This window comes from Centrocercus urophasianus, unplaced genomic scaffold (genome assembly GCF_019232065.1).
Source record: "Centrocercus urophasianus isolate 14NV4802_14NV808 unplaced genomic scaffold, USGS_Curo_1.0 seq_36, whole genome shotgun sequence".
Taxonomy (NCBI): Eukaryota; Metazoa; Chordata; class Aves; order Galliformes; family Phasianidae; genus Centrocercus; species Centrocercus urophasianus.
In genome coordinates this window covers 3,664,784-3,680,971 of record NW_024884933.1, presented here as the reverse complement: position 1 = coordinate 3,680,971, position 16,188 = coordinate 3,664,784, and the positions used below count along the sequence as shown (strand labels likewise).

The 16,188-nt window shown below is 47.2% G+C and overlaps 1 protein-coding gene across 2 annotated transcripts; it reads right to left on the bottom strand.

Moving 5' to 3' along the window:
* Nucleotides 1-1,506: 1,506 nt before the first annotated feature.
* On the bottom strand, nt 1,507-13,835 carry ENO1 (enolase 1). 2 transcript variants are annotated; one of them, XM_042831513.1, is made up of 12 exons: nt 13,733-13,835; nt 10,659-10,752; nt 9,502-9,597; nt 7,041-7,099; nt 6,099-6,168; nt 5,801-5,934; nt 5,425-5,647; nt 3,844-4,041; nt 3,455-3,656; nt 2,979-3,087; nt 2,480-2,538; nt 1,507-1,963 (listed from the first exon to the last, which is right to left on the bottom strand). In XM_042831513.1, exons 2-12 carry the CDS (start codon nt 10,741-10,743, stop codon nt 1,894-1,896), a joined length of 1,305 nt encoding a protein of 434 aa, XP_042687447.1. In that variant the 5' UTR covers nt 10,744-10,752; nt 13,733-13,835; the 3' UTR covers nt 1,507-1,893. The 2 variants fall into 2 exon arrangements, with proteins under 2 accessions (XP_042687447.1, XP_042687445.1); XM_042831511.1 differs by lacking the exon at nt 13,733-13,835 and adding an exon at nt 12,918-12,941.
* Between the last annotated feature and the right edge of the window lie 2,353 nt (nt 13,836-16,188).

Sequence of the window (16,188 nt, the reverse complement as noted above, 5' to 3'; positions counted from 1 at the left end):
TGTACCCTTCCTCCCATCCTCTGCTGCAGATTTGTTTAGGGATCTCACAGCCCTCACAAATCATTTGGTAGCATTGTACTCTTCATAATGATTTCTGAAATCAAATTTATTTTCCCCAACCTAAACCTGGAGATGTTTAAATTGAGGTTTTGGTAGCAAGCACCGTGCAACATCAGGGGCATTAGGCATGCCATTTCCCTCCTTACTGATTTAAACTACAGAATTATTTGCAACAAAACGAAGCACTGCAACACAGGCAACAGCCACAGTGGGGCACTGCTGTGCTCCTTACTACACTGATTCCCAGCCGTGGGTGCTTTATTTGAAATTGGAGTCATTGAAGTGAATCAAATTCATCTCCTCCATAATAACTGATTTATGAGGAAAAGATCATAAGCCCTAAGAGTTGGCTTGAACAACCCCTCCCTCATTTATGCACCATTTTCCCTGTCTGGTAAGGTTTTAACATTCTGACTCCTCCCTGCTGAAGGCTCACCCAAGCAGCACTGGTGGCTCTTCAGACAAAAAGGCATTCTTCATCTCCAAGATCAGCACTGACTGGGATCGAGCTGTACTTTGCAACTTCTCTCCCCCTTGAAGCAGCAGAGCTGTGACCTGAACAAAGAAAAAGCTTTTGGAAATACAAATATTAGTTCCTAAGTCTTTGTTTACAGCCATCTGTTTTCCAACAGCTGGAAAGGCCCTGAAGTCTTCTTCCTTCTCCCCCTGCTCCCTTCCCCCATGTGAAATACAGTACCTAACTGCTAATAGGGTAAAAATTAAGTGCAGCTATTACATCCATTTTCAACTATAACTAGCATTACAATGCTATTACTGAACATAAAACCAATTGCTGTATTTAACTAAGGTTCTAATTCAATATGGCACCCCACTCTTATTGGACTTTCTTGTGCTGTTAGATAAAAATCTTTACAGACTACACAACAATCTTCCAGAAACACTGGACAACTTATTTCGTGTGTAGCTTTTTCCTTACTTTACCTCCCCCCTCCACTTCACGGGGCAAGGGTTTGCAACAGTGCTGCTCCACAATTCAACCGAGGCTGCAAAATTCACTTGCAATATCACTGTCAGCTTCTTGCTATGCATCAAGGCTATCACTATTTTCTTCACTACTGAAGAGATTAATGAGCAGACATCAGCAGCAGCCTATTGTAAATGTCAATCACAGCACTTGCTAGGACACAACTCACCCTCTGCTATGTTAAGGGAGTCCTGAGCTTTCCTCTTCCCCTCCAGGATTATAATTGATCTCTTAGTTAGAAACCTACTCCTAGTCCTACTTCTACACAACTAAATATATCCTTAAGGCTACTTCTTGATTACAGACATACATTCAACTAATTGTCTATTGGTCACAAAGCAATTTAAATCCACCTTCCAGCCACAGTCCATCTCAGTCAGCACAACTTCAAACAGGACATGTTTAACAGAAGGTATCCATCTTCCTCAGCCTCTTCCAAAACAACTCAAAGTCACACCTTGTTGGGTTGTTGGATGCTTTTATTTGTTACATGTAAAAACACTACTATTCCTGTTTGCAGGTACCTCTTACTGCATTGCAAGTCACAGCTCCACACACTGAAGAACAGACAGGCAGAAGTGTTTTTGCCCAGTGGTAGAAGCTCATGGTTCCAGAGTTTTTTAACCACACAAAACCCCACTGAGACTGTTCTAGAAAAGCAGTAGAGCATTACAAGTAACAGATCAGAGCTGGTGAGAACACTAGGTAAAGGAGTCAGCTAGGGGGAAGGGAGAGGACCTGCAAACTTAACTTCCTTCAGCTGCCCTTATCTTTCTAATACAGGAAACTGTGATCTAAACAGGTGACTAGTGCTTTAAACCAGAACAGGGTTGCATGATCCAAACAGCTCAGTTGATACGAGGGTTCCTGAAGTTTCTTCCAGCAAAACGGGCCTTGCTGCCAAGCTCCTCTTCAATTCTGATGGAAAGGCAACAAAATGCTGGTATGAGCAGTCAGTGTAGAGCTGCTTTAGCACAGCTGCGAGCCTTACACTGAGCTACCTGATCTGCCTGGTGCTAACAACACTGTAACAATACAATACTACTAACAATACACAGCCACAAGTCCATTCCCTCCAAGTAACTTCAGAACTCACAGATACTCCACTACATTGGTTGCTATCTCCTAAGTAATCCTGCTCAAATACTTCAAACTCTTGTCCAAGGGAAATGTCTCATGCAGAGAGGAGGACAATTTCTCAGAGACACAACATTACAGGATGCTTTGTGTAACATTCCTATTTTATCTCCACTCTGATAATAACTAACCCAACTCACCACTGAGCCAACCACCAACCCAGAAGTATCTCTGCCAGTGTCAGTTTATGTACTTCTGCATCTCAGAAGCTGAGCAGCTTAAGAGCAAGCTGGACCAAATGGAGACCCATTTTATGTCAGGCCTAACTCACAATCCTTTTCCCACTGTGAGTCTCACCTCAACAGCTGGTTGTACTTGGCTAGGCGCTCAGATCGGCAAGGGGCACCAGTTTTGATCTGAAAGGGAAACCAAAATTCATCAGTAACTACAGCAGAAGCAAGGCCACAGATGCAAACAGAGCTACTCTATTCAGAGCAATCAACAATGGCAAGCTTTATTTCAGCATCAGGCTTTGAAATCCTGTACACTCAATCAAGATAAAGTTTGGGAGCAATAACCAGTGTTCATTCACTAACAGATTCACTGCCTGGAAATCCTGACACACCCAATAGTGAAATTTCTTTCAGATTTTTTTTTAATTCCTGGTTAAAGGTGAGTTTACACAAGATAATACGTTCCAGTGTCACATTCCCATGAAGCAAATGATCTTCCTGCATATAGAAGCAGGAACTCTTCATGCCTTAAGTCACAGAATAGCCCATCTGCAATGCATCATGGCTTTATCATATTATCTCATCAAGCAAGAAGGCAAGTCACAGCAGCTACAGATACAAACCTGACCAGTGCACAGACCAACCACCAGATCAGCAATGAAGGTATCTTCTGTTTCCCCAGAACGGTGACTCACCATCACACCCCAGCCATTGGACTGGGCAAGCTTGCAACTGGAAGAGATAAGCAAAGCATCACATCATTCTCATTTGCACAGCAGCCTTTGCTCTGGTGAGGCTGCCAAGCACCAGGTATTCCCAGATTTGGCAAGGCAGAACTGCTCTTCAGTACATGTGAAAGCTTGGAGCCACACAGCTGCTTTTACATGTGCTTACACCTAGTGTCTGACATGCCCATATGATTTGGAGGACGTGCAGGTACAGGTTTTACTCACCAATATTCTGAGTTCACAATTGTTCATCCCTTCACAAATGCCTCATCAGATTTCTATTCCACTAGACTTTGCTCAGCCCCCTCAGCTATACAATTCCTTATGCAACACAGGATCCCTTACCCACGGTAAGAAAAGGGAGAACTTACGCTTGCAGAGACTCTGTCACAGAGCCAATCTGGTTGACCTTCAGGAGCAGGCAGTTGCAAGATTTCTCCTCCACAGCCTTGGCAATACGCTTTGGGTTGGTCACCGTCAGATCATCGCCAACCACCTGGATGCCAACACTGGCAGTGAACTTCTTCCAGGCAGCCCAGTCATCCTGGTCAAAGGGGTCTTCAATGGACACCACTGCAGAGGGACAGAAGGAACTTCAGGGTACAGGCTGCTTTCAAACAAGTATTACCCACGACAACTTCCAGGAAGCTCATTGCTCTTGATCTGCATGTAAGGGAGGCTGCACCTCAACTCTTCCTTTCCTTCAGCAATCAGCCCTTATTATCTGCTACTAATATGAGCCTGGAACTTTGGAACTTACATGGGTAGTTCTTCACAAAGCCCTTGTACAGGTCAGCCAGCTGGTCAGGAGAAATGTATCTGCTGGGATCATCAGGGGATTTGAAGTCCAGGTCATACTTTCCATCGCGGTAGAACTCTGAGGCAGCCACATCCATGCCAATGACAACCTTGTCAGAGTAGCCAGCCTTGCCAATAGCAGTCTTCAGCAACTCCAGAGCTGAAACATTGAAAGATAACTTTGAGATCTTGTCGAACACCTTAATACAAAGCTGTTCTTTTGTTAGCAGCACATTCACTTGGGCAAGAATTTCTATTACTCCCTACAAAAAGCCTGAAGGGCACACAAAAGGATCTTCTGAAATAACTGGAACAGGATACTTGAATACTGTGCTCAGATTTTAATACCCCTGAGACAGCAATCTCCTCAGGCAGGACTACAGTCCAAAAAGGAAGACTAGATGATACTACATCATCTTTCAGCTTTATGAACTTGGGCAGAAAGCAGTCACTATCCTCAAATCCCTTTAAATCCCAGATCAGGTGCAGTTTGTAACCACACCTAAATACACCTAGATACAATGCACAGCTTGCTACTGCACAGGGCACCTTCTCTTCACATCTGCTGATCTCCTCTTGTACACAACTGGCAATTTAACTCTCCAGCACAAGTATCTACATACCACCCACTGTGCTTCTGTTTGCTTTAAGCAGAGTCCAAGCAATGAAATCCAGTACATTCACAACCAGGAAGACTCTTCAAGCATTTCCAACTCCAAGCCTAACTGCCAGGTCAGCCAAGCTATTTACAGTAGGAAGCTTACATGAAGTATTTTTAAAGATACTAATATGTCATACAAGCTGCAAGAGCAGCTGCTACCAGCAACACAGATTCCTTGGACTGTAATAGTCATCCAAAGTCATCTTCATTGATGTCTGCTAGTGTACAGACCTTGTAAAAGCTGCATGCTCCTGCAGGACTCAAACACACCTATTTTCAATACTGGCTCCTCACCTTCAGTATCAGAGAAGGCAACTGCAGCTCAGAGGCCAACAATATAACTGGCAGCTTTAAACCATGCAAGTGATCACCGAGTTGTAGTACTGTACTGGCTTAGTATCAGCTCCATACAGAAAGCAGAAAATAAGCCCCTTCTGGAGCACATTTTTTTGGTAGGAACAAGCATTTGACTTCCCATAACACAGACTGTGTCCCCACTTCCTTGAAGGCCTCTGAACAGAACTGTCTGGCTGTGGAGGCAGTGAATGCCTCAGCCTCCCAAGTTGACCTGAATGCAACCTCACACATCATCCATTACAGTTCAAACTGCTCTCCTTTGTCAGCAAAAAGAAAACCACAGCAATTCCACTCACCTCTGACTACTGACATTAGAAAACTCAAAGATACACTGACATGCCCACATCACCCTTTTCAAGTGCAAAGTGCAAAGACTGCTTCAAGCCAGTACAGAAGTGGTGAGGAAGGCACACCACCTAGACTAGACCACATCCATATAAGATCTTAGAAATCTCCAGAGCAGAAGCAGGGCAAAGAAACAGCAGCAACTGGTTAGGTCTCCTCCTGCACCAAGATCATTTTTACCTTCTTTATTTTCAAGGATATTGGGAGCAAAGCCACCCTCATCACCCACATTGGTTGCATCCTTGCCATACTTCTCCTTGATAACATTCTTGAGATTGTGATAGACCTCTGCACCAATGCGCATCGCCTCCTTGAAGTTGTCAGCACCCACAGGGAGGATCATGAACTCCTGCATAGCCAGCTTGTTGCCAGCGTGGGAGCCACCGTTGATGACGTTGAAAGCCTTGAAGTAATCCAAAGGAAAAGTCATTTAACATATTTCATTGTGAGCAGACAACAGCGAGAGATACTCCACTATCAAGATAATTTAACCCAAGAGCAAATGACATTGCAAGCACTTGGTCAGATCTTGCCTCTAGCCAGCCTTATAACTTACAGGAACAGGCAGAATGACTTCGGGGTTTCCAGCCAGGTCGGCGATGTGGCGGTACAGGGGGACACCCTTCTCAGCAGCACCAGCTTTGCAAACAGCCAGAGATACACCCAAGATGGCATTGGCACCAAATTTAGCTGAAATAGGAACAGAAATATTACATTTTCCTGAAGAGATTCAGCAGTATCAGCACAGTCACGGTCTTGGGAAGGTAAGTGCACAGCATAAGCCATTTACCTTACTAGAAACAACGTGCAGCACATCAGACCTATATAACAGCCTTAACACAAAGCCCACTTACATTTGTTCTCTGTTCCATCCATTTCCAGCATCAGTTTGTCTATCTTTTCTTGCTCCACCACATTGACATTCTGCAGAGAGAAACAGGCAAAACACTGTGTGAAGAGCAGCGTGGCTCAGAGAGCTCCCACCTGCCCACTGCAGCTTAATTTCCCTGGCAGGCATTAGGAACTGCTTAAGCACAACTACCAACAGTAACCTAGTTCTTACTGCTACCAAACAGCAGCTTCTTCTGGTCACTTCCAACAGATCACAAGGCTGACCTAAGCTTGACACATCAAAAGCTTCTTTTATTCTTCACATTCAGAGCTATAAGGCCAGGCTCTCACACTGCTTAACTGCAGAGTTACACTACTATGAGCCTGACATGGGGCAGAGCTCCTATTTGTGACCCCTGCTCCCTTACTGCAAGCTCAAAGACAACTGGCTTACAAGCACTTCTGTAACTCAATGCATACTGTCACGACATGCAATCACTTTATGCATTATCACCATCTTGCCCCCTCATTGGCAGCTAGGGCTCAGTGCTCACAAAAGGCACCAATGTCCCTCAAGTCAACTTCACTAAGATTCCTTTAAGACTACCTTCCAAATTAGCCTGGACAAAACCCAGCCACCATCACCGTGGCCCTCCTCTCACCCCCCTCCATTCAGCCACCCTTTTAAACATAATGCAGTTTGCATCTTAAATGCACTCCACTGAGAACTCCAGGTGCTGAAGTGCTGCTGCACACTGCTGGAGATTCTTCTGATTAAGTGTTAGAGATGCAATCATTAAGGGAAGCCATTACTGTAGGTCAGTTTTTTCTCATGCACTCCAATACACAGGCTAACATCGCCCAGGTAATACAGTTCCTGTACCTGCCTCTAGAGAGAGAACACATCAGCTAGGATGCACTGGACTGGCATTAACTGATGTTAGCAGAAGACAGATTGCTCCTACCTTGCTAATCAGTGCAGGTGCAATTGTTTTATTGACGTGCTCAACAGCTTTTGAGACACCTGGAAAGAACAAGCAAATCAGACACTGGTCAACCACACTCGTTACGCAGGCATTAGTAGATGATCTCAATACCATCTCATGCTATTCAAATCCCAGTTCAACCTGAGCTCACTGCTGAACACGTAAAGACATCATCTCAACTGAATGGAAGTTGCATGAAGTATCATCTAGAAATGCCTGCTGCAATGTTAGTTTGCAAGACCATGCACTGGAGAGGTCTGTCCAAGTGACAAGGTTGCACTAAAAGCACATCCATTACCTGTGTACACAATGCTGGCGCCAGGAACTCGTTAACATATTTAACAGCTCTGGATACACCTGACAGAAGTGAAATGGACAAGAGAATCAAGGAAGAGATGAAGGCTCACAGCCAAAGACAAAAATCAACCATGCAAGAAAAAGCAAAGGTCACAAATAGGGGAACAGACCTACAGATCCCCAAGTGTCTGACACTGAGCAGTAGTCCAGAAACAAAAGAGATCAGAGGGCAGAGGAAGTTGTGCAGCAGTCAGGCAGGCTGTGTTTTTGTTCTTGCCACCATGGTTTGATACTGCAAAAATCAATTGCAGACCAGAACCATGAGTGGCCAAGTGACAGCACTTAGATTAGGTTTTAGGAGAGCCTACTGCTACCTATTGGTAGACTGGTTGAGTAGGGGGAAAGGAAAAAGCTTTTCCAGGAAGTTAAGCATGCAACAGCTCAGGCATTTATTTGCCATCATTTTGTAGCACTCCTGAAGCATCACCTCAGCACATCCATTTCACACTTGATGCAACGCCAAAGGAAATACAACTTCTGTACCCATAAGAATTCAAGTGGGCTGTTACCACAGCAAGGAAGAGCATGTGAACACAGCACCTTTTTAGTCTCTGTGGACCATTGCGAGGTAAAAACAAGAGCTCCAAAACAAGAGCTCTCTTCTTTCCCATAAGCACAGATCAGTTGCCAGCTACCAACATCAGCCTAAGGAATGCTGTCATGTCTGTGCAGCATTTAAATACCCCTGAAAACCCAAGCTTCAGAACCCAATAAATGCTGATTAAGCATACCCTGAACTGCGTTAATTGCCTTTCAGACAGTTCAAGTCTAGAACTTTATATTACAGAAGACCTTCCAGCTATCTGTAACTCATCCCATATGGTGAGGTGTTTCTTAACTCGTTACTTGCCAGGTGATACAAAACCCTGAGCTGTGGCAGCCTACTGAGGAAACTCAGGCTATGCTGTCTAGTTAACTGCCCATTAAGTGGCTACAGGATCAGGTTTAGCAGCTCTAAGCACACACACAGCACCTGGGCTAAGTACACATTTATATTGCTCAGGGAAAAGAGCCTTAAGTGGATAGCAGAAGCTCTTCTGTTCTTTGGTATATTCAGTCATCTGCAGTTTATTCTGCTCTGCAGCAGTAGCCATCATGGATCTTAAGCAGTAATTACCCACTCTGACTGCTCCCTCTTAATAGGCACAAAGTATTTCAGCTTCCTTTCATTTGCCTGGCAAGGAAAGTTTGGAGTAAAGACAATTAACCTTACAACTGAGAGAACTGATTGCATAGAGTTGGAAACTACCACCAATACTCTTAGGTCAGCAAATTAAGGTGGAGTCCAAGTCCTAAAAGTAACTGAAGAATTGCTACTAAGAAGTTTATGAATGTCCTCTTGGACACTGTTACTCATTCCCCTCCATGCTACTTTCTACACCAGTCTTCCGACTGTTTAGTTACTTTCCAGGATATCAGTCAGCAGGCAATTAAAATATAGTAACTAAAACAAACTTCAGTATTATGACTACCCACAGTGAAAGGCAAAAGTCAAATGGCTTTAGCTCTGATTCAGCCTGAAATGGAAGCATTTCAGTGGTTACTCTTGTAGCATTGCATGTTTCCCATTGCCAGCAGTTGGCATGAACTACAAATTCAGGAGTCTGCATGTTGGGATCTAACAAGTTTTTACAGTGCCACAGCAGACACATTTAACAACAGTTGTTTGAAGTTTTTTTTTCCTATTATGAGACCTGGTGACTAGCTGCAGTAAAGCACTCTGTACCTTACACCAACATGTAAGGCAACAAAGAGTGCAACACCTAACTATGTCTCAGCATGCAGGACTACAGACACGCTCAGCCAGTGGGCACCTGAGCCCCACATGCACTGCTGGAAGCAGTCACTCTGTCCAGGCCTCTGGGAAACCCTGCAGTTTGTGCCTTACCTCGACTCCAGTTGCACAGCCTATGTGCAGGTATGCACATCTTACCTTTCATCACTTCCACTTCATTGCCATGCCCTGTACAGGCTATGGGAGGCAGGGAAGGAGCCCAGGTTTCTTCTAATGCAATCTAGCCTAACTTCAGCAGCAATGCTTCCATTGTAACAAGCCAAGCCAGGCACCCATATTCAGGTTTACCTTTTCCCAGGTAGCGTGTCTTGTCATTGTCACGAAGCTCCAGAGCTTCATAGATTCCAGTTGAGGCACCGCTGGGAACAGCAGCTCTGAACTGACCTGGTTATAACAGAAAGAATTGCCTTAGCACATGGAAAACCACCAAGCATGCTTCACCCACACATCATCTCAACCTTCCACATGCTTCCACCCACAGAGATAGGGGAGGTCATAGCTAAGTCAGATCTTGGTGATCCTGCACAATTTGTCTGCTCCATTAGTGTCACCAATTCTACAGCATCTCCCCACAGCAGGCTTTCACTCCCTCAGACAAATACATATTCTCTTCCTGTGTGAATTTCAACTGTGTTTGGAAAGCTACCCATTCACCTTCTGATACAGCAGGTTTATACAATGAATCTATTTCTTAGGCCAGTCTAGCCACTGAGCTCTTAAGCTCTTATGAGATGTGGCACACGAGACAATTCAGAGACCTGTTTTGCTCATCTGAGCTCTTCAGACCATTCATTCTTCCAATTAAGGGTGCTTAACTTGAAGAGCAAATTGGAAGGCTGGCATCTTGAACAACAGGCCAAACAGACTCCATCTCTTGCCTTTCCCTTATCCCACTTAGGCCAAGAGCTTAGCAGGGGAAATCTCATTAAATGATTGCATTAATCTTTTGAGGCAAAAAGATCAGCTATTTAGTTAGGGTATTACAGCCATTGTATTTGCTCATTCCACTGAACCACGCTGGCCTGTGCCTGTACAATGCCTTTGTCAGATCCTATCAAACATGGTCTGAACAACTAACAGAAACCAAGGAAAAAATCATAATAATTAGAAATATAAGATGTTGTATGTGAAAACACAATTAGAGAAGATGCTGGGTCCTGCCTAATTACCTGCGCAGAAAAGAAAACCTTACCCAGGATCCAATCCCACAGCAGAAGACCTTCATTACAGAGCTTGAGAAGCTAAACATGCTCAAGTGCAGTCAAACAGACTTAAATGAACACAGAGAAACTAAGTCCATTAGGAACTGCTTAGGGACAGGAAGAAGGTGTTAACAGAGTTGGCCAATGCTATCCAAGTTAAGCTCAGGACAAGGGGAGGGAGGCACATGACACTGTTTGCATTAACACTTGTGCAATGTAGACAAATATCTGCTAAGGACTCACCCTTGCTGGTGTAGAGGTCTACCTCAACAGTGGGATTTCCACGAGAATCAAAGATTTCACGGGCTTGGATCTTAAGAATGGACATCTTGAACACCTGCCAAAAGAGTTGAGTGTTAATTCATAACCAGCAGTGCCACCAGCAGTCATGGGAACAACTCAGAAACACTGCTTTTCACTTCAAGTAAGAAAACATTCACTGCTTGCCTGGAGCATTACACAAGAAGGAAAAGAACCTCAGCCTAAGCAGAAGAACCATTTAAAACCAGAAGTTTGATATGCTGAACATATCAAAGTAATCAGTCAAGTAATCCCAATACAGGAAATTACTGCAGCTAGTTAGAATTCTTTTTGCTAGAAGACTCGAGGGCTCTTAGTATGCTCTGCAGCTGTCCAGAGCCCAGCGTAACCTGTCTTGAAATAGAAACAGACACCCACAGCTCTAAGCACTAAGTTCTGCCCTTTCTTAAAAGGAATACATACAGGAATAGCCTTTCCTCCCACAGGGAACACAGACCACCGCAACCTTTGCGAACTTCCTCCTGCCCCCATCTCACATCCCCACACTTAAGAAAACTGCTGTAAGGAATGCCTTATGTAAGCTCAGACAGTACTTCAAAAATCAAGTCAGATGAATGCCTGTAAGCCATGGACCAGCACCAAAACCAGTTCATCTGCAGAGAAAGCTCAGCCTCAGAACCATCTGGAAGCCAGCTTCTGGCATGCCTGTGTGGGTGGCAGCTCTGTGTGACAGCACAGTCACAAATCTCCTCTCACTTACTGAGATGACAGGCTCTCAGCAGTGCTGCTGCTTGTACCAACACAGGAGGAAGGCAGTTTCACCACCTTCCTCCCTCCACAGGAACGTTTTCCTCCCCCCCCGTTAAAAGACAGGTAGCCATTCAGTTTGCCCCCCTGCAACAAACTGCCCTTCAAACTGCCTTGCCTCTGAGCAGCTGACTGTACAAGGCAGCTCAGATATTTTAGACACCCTTTGCCTTACTGTAAGACTCACACCCTGACAGATGATACAACTGTCCTAAGAAGCAGAGCAAGCTGGCTCCAACTGCCCTCCATGCAGTCACGACTTAACTTTAATCAGTGAACATACAAGCTAGAGACAAATCCCTGCAACTTCCATGTTAGGATTCTCATCTATGCAGATTGAGCTTTCTGCCACATGCTCCAAGCAACCACTAAAGGAGAACAATCCCCACTTATCTGAAAAAGGCTTTTGCAGCTTCTTCTACTGGCACCTGCTGTGCCTCACTTTCCTTTTCAGAACCAGATCTGCTGCAAGACATAAGGTGCTCTGTTCTCTGAAAGCACTGGCAGCTCACAAGGAAGTCTTAGTGCAATGCAAGAACTGCCTGTTCACCTTCACAAAGGTGTCACCCCAGCAATACATGCTGCTGGAGCTTCCACTGGTACCCCAGGTCTGACATTACTCAAATGTCCTTGGAAATGACCTCCCCAATAGTCCCTCCCTGTTCTTTTTTTTAGAGGAAGGCATTTCACAGCAATGCACCATTCCAAGAATTCCCTGCCTTTTTTTTTTTTTTTTTTTCTCTCCTCATTTTCATGTCCACTCACTTCTGTATTCAAGAAACTGTTATCCTACTGAGTGTTCCCCTGGGTAAAGCTGGTAGCGTTCAGCTCACCACAAGCTATGGAGATGCATTCTGCCTCCATCTATGCAGACAGAGAACCCACATAGGCCCAGCTGCAGGAAGGCTAACTGTACACAGGTTTGGACAGCTGTGTGGCCTCTCCAGACCTTTGTACTTTGTGATGGAGCTAGACAAACACACTGATAGCAGAGGGGTCCTTTATGCACATATTGCCTTAAACCTTGTTTTGTACTCTAATCTGCTGGCAAGGTCAGAGCCTCCCTTTGGATTCCCAGGCCTCGCTGGGAGCAGCCATGTCATTACCTCCTCCAAGGCATCAGGTCCTATCAGTCATCACCTACTCCCTGATGCTGTGCTCTGCACAGGGAATGCAATATTCCAACAATAGAGCAGGCTGCTCTAATTAAAGTTACAATGATTTGCAAGCTCACTGCCAATTTTATTACCAAGAGATTAATGCATGGAAGTTATTTTGCAGCCACGTTTCTCTTAACACGTGCATTTCTCTTCACACATCACTGCAAGAATCAGTATGGAGAATAAAAGCGAGTAGTAGTTTGGCCACAGAACTAGCCTAATTAATCGAGAGTGCTTATCACAGAGCTGCCATGCAGTTATCAGCGACACTTACACGCTTTAAGTCTGCAACTCTCATACGACCACCCTGAAAGAAAAAATAACCTTACTGCTCATTAATCCTTGACCTCACCGGCTTAAATCCGAGCAAACGCTCTGCCTGGGCCAAACCCAGCACCTCCTGCTCTCGCTCCCGCGTCCCACGTGGTGCCGGCTCACCAGCGCAGCACTTTAACACCGTGCAATTTAACACCGTGCGGCACGGAACGACTCAAAGGCTCGCCGGCTCCTTCCTCCTCATCAAGATGGAGGCCTGGATCCGCAGCCTCGCGCTGCGCGACCGCCTGCACCGCTTCCTGCCGCAGCCCTGCCCCGTGACTCAGCCGCGTGTAACGGCACAGAGGCCAAGATCCTCTCGGCAGACGCGGTTTTTCCGTACGCGAGTTGCCCGCAGATGGGCATCGCGTTACGGGGGGCCGCGCCCCGCAGATAAACGGGATTGAATCCCGCCCGGAGAGCCCAAGCGCCCAGATTTAGGCGTTGACGTAAGACATTCAATATTTGACATGAAGCTGAAGGACATCCAGCGCCGCTAATGAGGGGAAAGGTCCAAAGCGCGACTCGCCGTCCGAGACGTGCTGCTTAATCATTAAGAGACAGACGTTAATCGCCGCCGGGACGCGCCGCGCTGCCGCCCCCCGCAGCCCAGCGGTTCGGCACGGGGCCCGCAGGCCGACCGACCGCCCGGCTCCGGTCTGAGAGGAGCGGCGGGTGTGCCGCAGCACCCAGCCGGGCCGCAGCTCTTCGTAGCTCAGTTCACCCCGCCGCCTCCCTCCTCCTCCCCCCAGCCTAACACAGCCCCCCTCTCACCTCTCCGCACCCGGCTCAACGCTGACTGAGAGCGGACGACTGCGCGCACGCCAGCCTATACCCACCTCATGCAGATGAGTTGCCCGCCTCCCACCTCCTATTGGCCAGCTCGGCCACTTACGGCTTCTCTATTGGACAATCCTAACGCATGCTGATCTTCCATTGGTCGGCACCGCCTCGCGCCAGCGGCGATTCAGAGAGCGTGCGCTACGTGCCGAGGCAGCCTGCCGGGCTGTGCACACGGCGCGTGGAAAATCCCAGTGGGGGGGGCGGGCGCGCGGGTTCACGGCGGGAGGCGGGAGCGCGCGCTGGGCGCGGGAAGCGGCGATGCTGCGGGGAGCGAGCGGGGTGCAAGGAGCAGGAGCTGGGTGTGCAGAAAGGGTTTTTTTCTCCTTGTGCACCAAACCACTGCAGGTCTGCTCAGAAAGCCAGGGACATCGACGCACAGGGTTTCTCTGCAGCTTTGTGCGTGAAAAGAAAATGATTCTCGTGCGTGTGTGCGTGGGTATTGGGGACGTTTATTTTGCTTGCGGTGTATGCAAAACCCGAACTTTTTGCACGAACTCGGTGCTACAGTGCCCCCGAAATCACTGGCTGGGCGTAAAGGTAAAGGCATGCATGCACAGGAGGGGGTCCAGCCCAGCCCCCGGGCTGCAGGGAACAAAAGGTTCTGGCTGTGCACAAGGAACGGATGCCCCAAAGGCACGTGCTTGGGGACCAGCAAATGCATCAGAACAGGGCCCAACAGCAAGCCCTGGCGTTAGGAATTTGCCCAGAGAATACTATGCACAGCAGTACTGGCCAGGAAGTTTAAATAAAAAATAAATTAAAAAAAAAAAAACCAAACTGGAGTCGAACTGCTGCTTTATAGGCACATCTCTCGTTGCATGCCAACCCCCACAGCTGTGTGTCACAGCCTTTGTGTCACAGCCTTTGTGTCGCTCTCAGGGCAGCAGCAAGCAAGCAGCGAGCACAGCATCCTCCTGCTTGCAGCAGCCGAGAGGTGAAGCTGCACCGTGCCACGTGGAGGCAAGCAGAGGTCCGGGCTGCTCTTAGCCGTTACCCGGCCTGGCTCTGCTTTCCCTCTGTAAAGAAGAAATGAGAGCATCCCCGAGGCTATGAGCTGTCTGGCTGGCAGAGTTCCTGTGGCAGTCCGGGCTTGTTACTGCTTAATGCTATCCTGAGCAGAATTTTTGGCAGGGGGGCATGTGGCTAATGGGGCACACTGGGAAGGAACACATTTTGGCACCTTAAAGCTGTGCAGCTGTAATCCGCCCTGACAGCCCAGCAGCTCCAACCCAACACACAGTGCTGGGCACCCATACAGCACTGCAAAACCCACCTGCGCTGCAAGGCCGGGTTGCATGATGTGTTATATGCAGTGCATGCAGCTTATTCCACTGCTTGCAAGGAGCTCATGGTTCTAACCACCAGGATGCTTGGGGAATGGAACCTCTGCAGGCCAGGACTTGTTCCCCAGCTCAGTCATACACCCCAGCAGCTCCATGCAGAACAGGCTGCCTTCCAGGGCGTGAGCTTTTGCTCTGTGCATGCATTTCCTTAAGACTGCGGGGATCTCTCTTCCTTCCTCAGTGCACAGCTGAAGGGCAAGTGCTCCTCAGCTCAGCTCTGCCAGCTGGGCCCTATTTCTATAGGATTCTTCCAAAAAGCACTCCTGTGAACCAGCAGCCTTGCAACAAGGCCTTCCTGAGTGCATCTCCCACCTGCAGCCCTTGGGGGCTTTGAGGAGCGCTCGCTGGAAAGGTAACAGCACTGCCCAGCACTGCTTCTATTGCACATCTCGCATGGCTTCTCAGGTGTTCTTCTCTTCCAGGCAATCCAATCCCCTTCTGACTTTCTACCTTCTCATCCCCCTCTGCTGTCATGCTTTAGCCTTGCAGCCTCTGGGTGATGAAACACTGCCAATTTTAGGCATGAGAATAGCAAAATGACCAGAGGTGACAGACTGATGTCTTTCTTAAAGTGCATAGCTTCGCTCTTCTAGTTCTCCTCTGTCCTCCTGGGGTTTGGCAGCTGGGCCGCTGGGTGCTCTGGGAATGGTCTCAACCTCCTGACTTCAGGCACTGCCCAGCTGTGCTGCTCAGCCCAAGCAGGGTGATGCTACCAGAGCGCCTTTCCCAGCAGCTACCTATCAGAGATTGAGATCTGAGGGTAAACTGGAAGCTTTTAGAGCAGTTGGATGTGAATTCCAAGCTCTATGCAACCTGAGCCCTGGTCTGGTCATCCTGCTGGTGGGTGAGTGGTCAGCTGCTGTTGGGAGATGGTGTTTGGTACTGAACTAAGAATGGGAGCCAGCGGACAGTATGGGCGAAACAAGTAACAGCTCCTTTGTTGTCTGAATGAGTGCACAGCACTCATGCAAAAAAAAAAGGTTATCAAGCAGGCTTCTCTGCTGCAGAACAGGTATGGCACAGACAGGGAAGATTTACATTTCC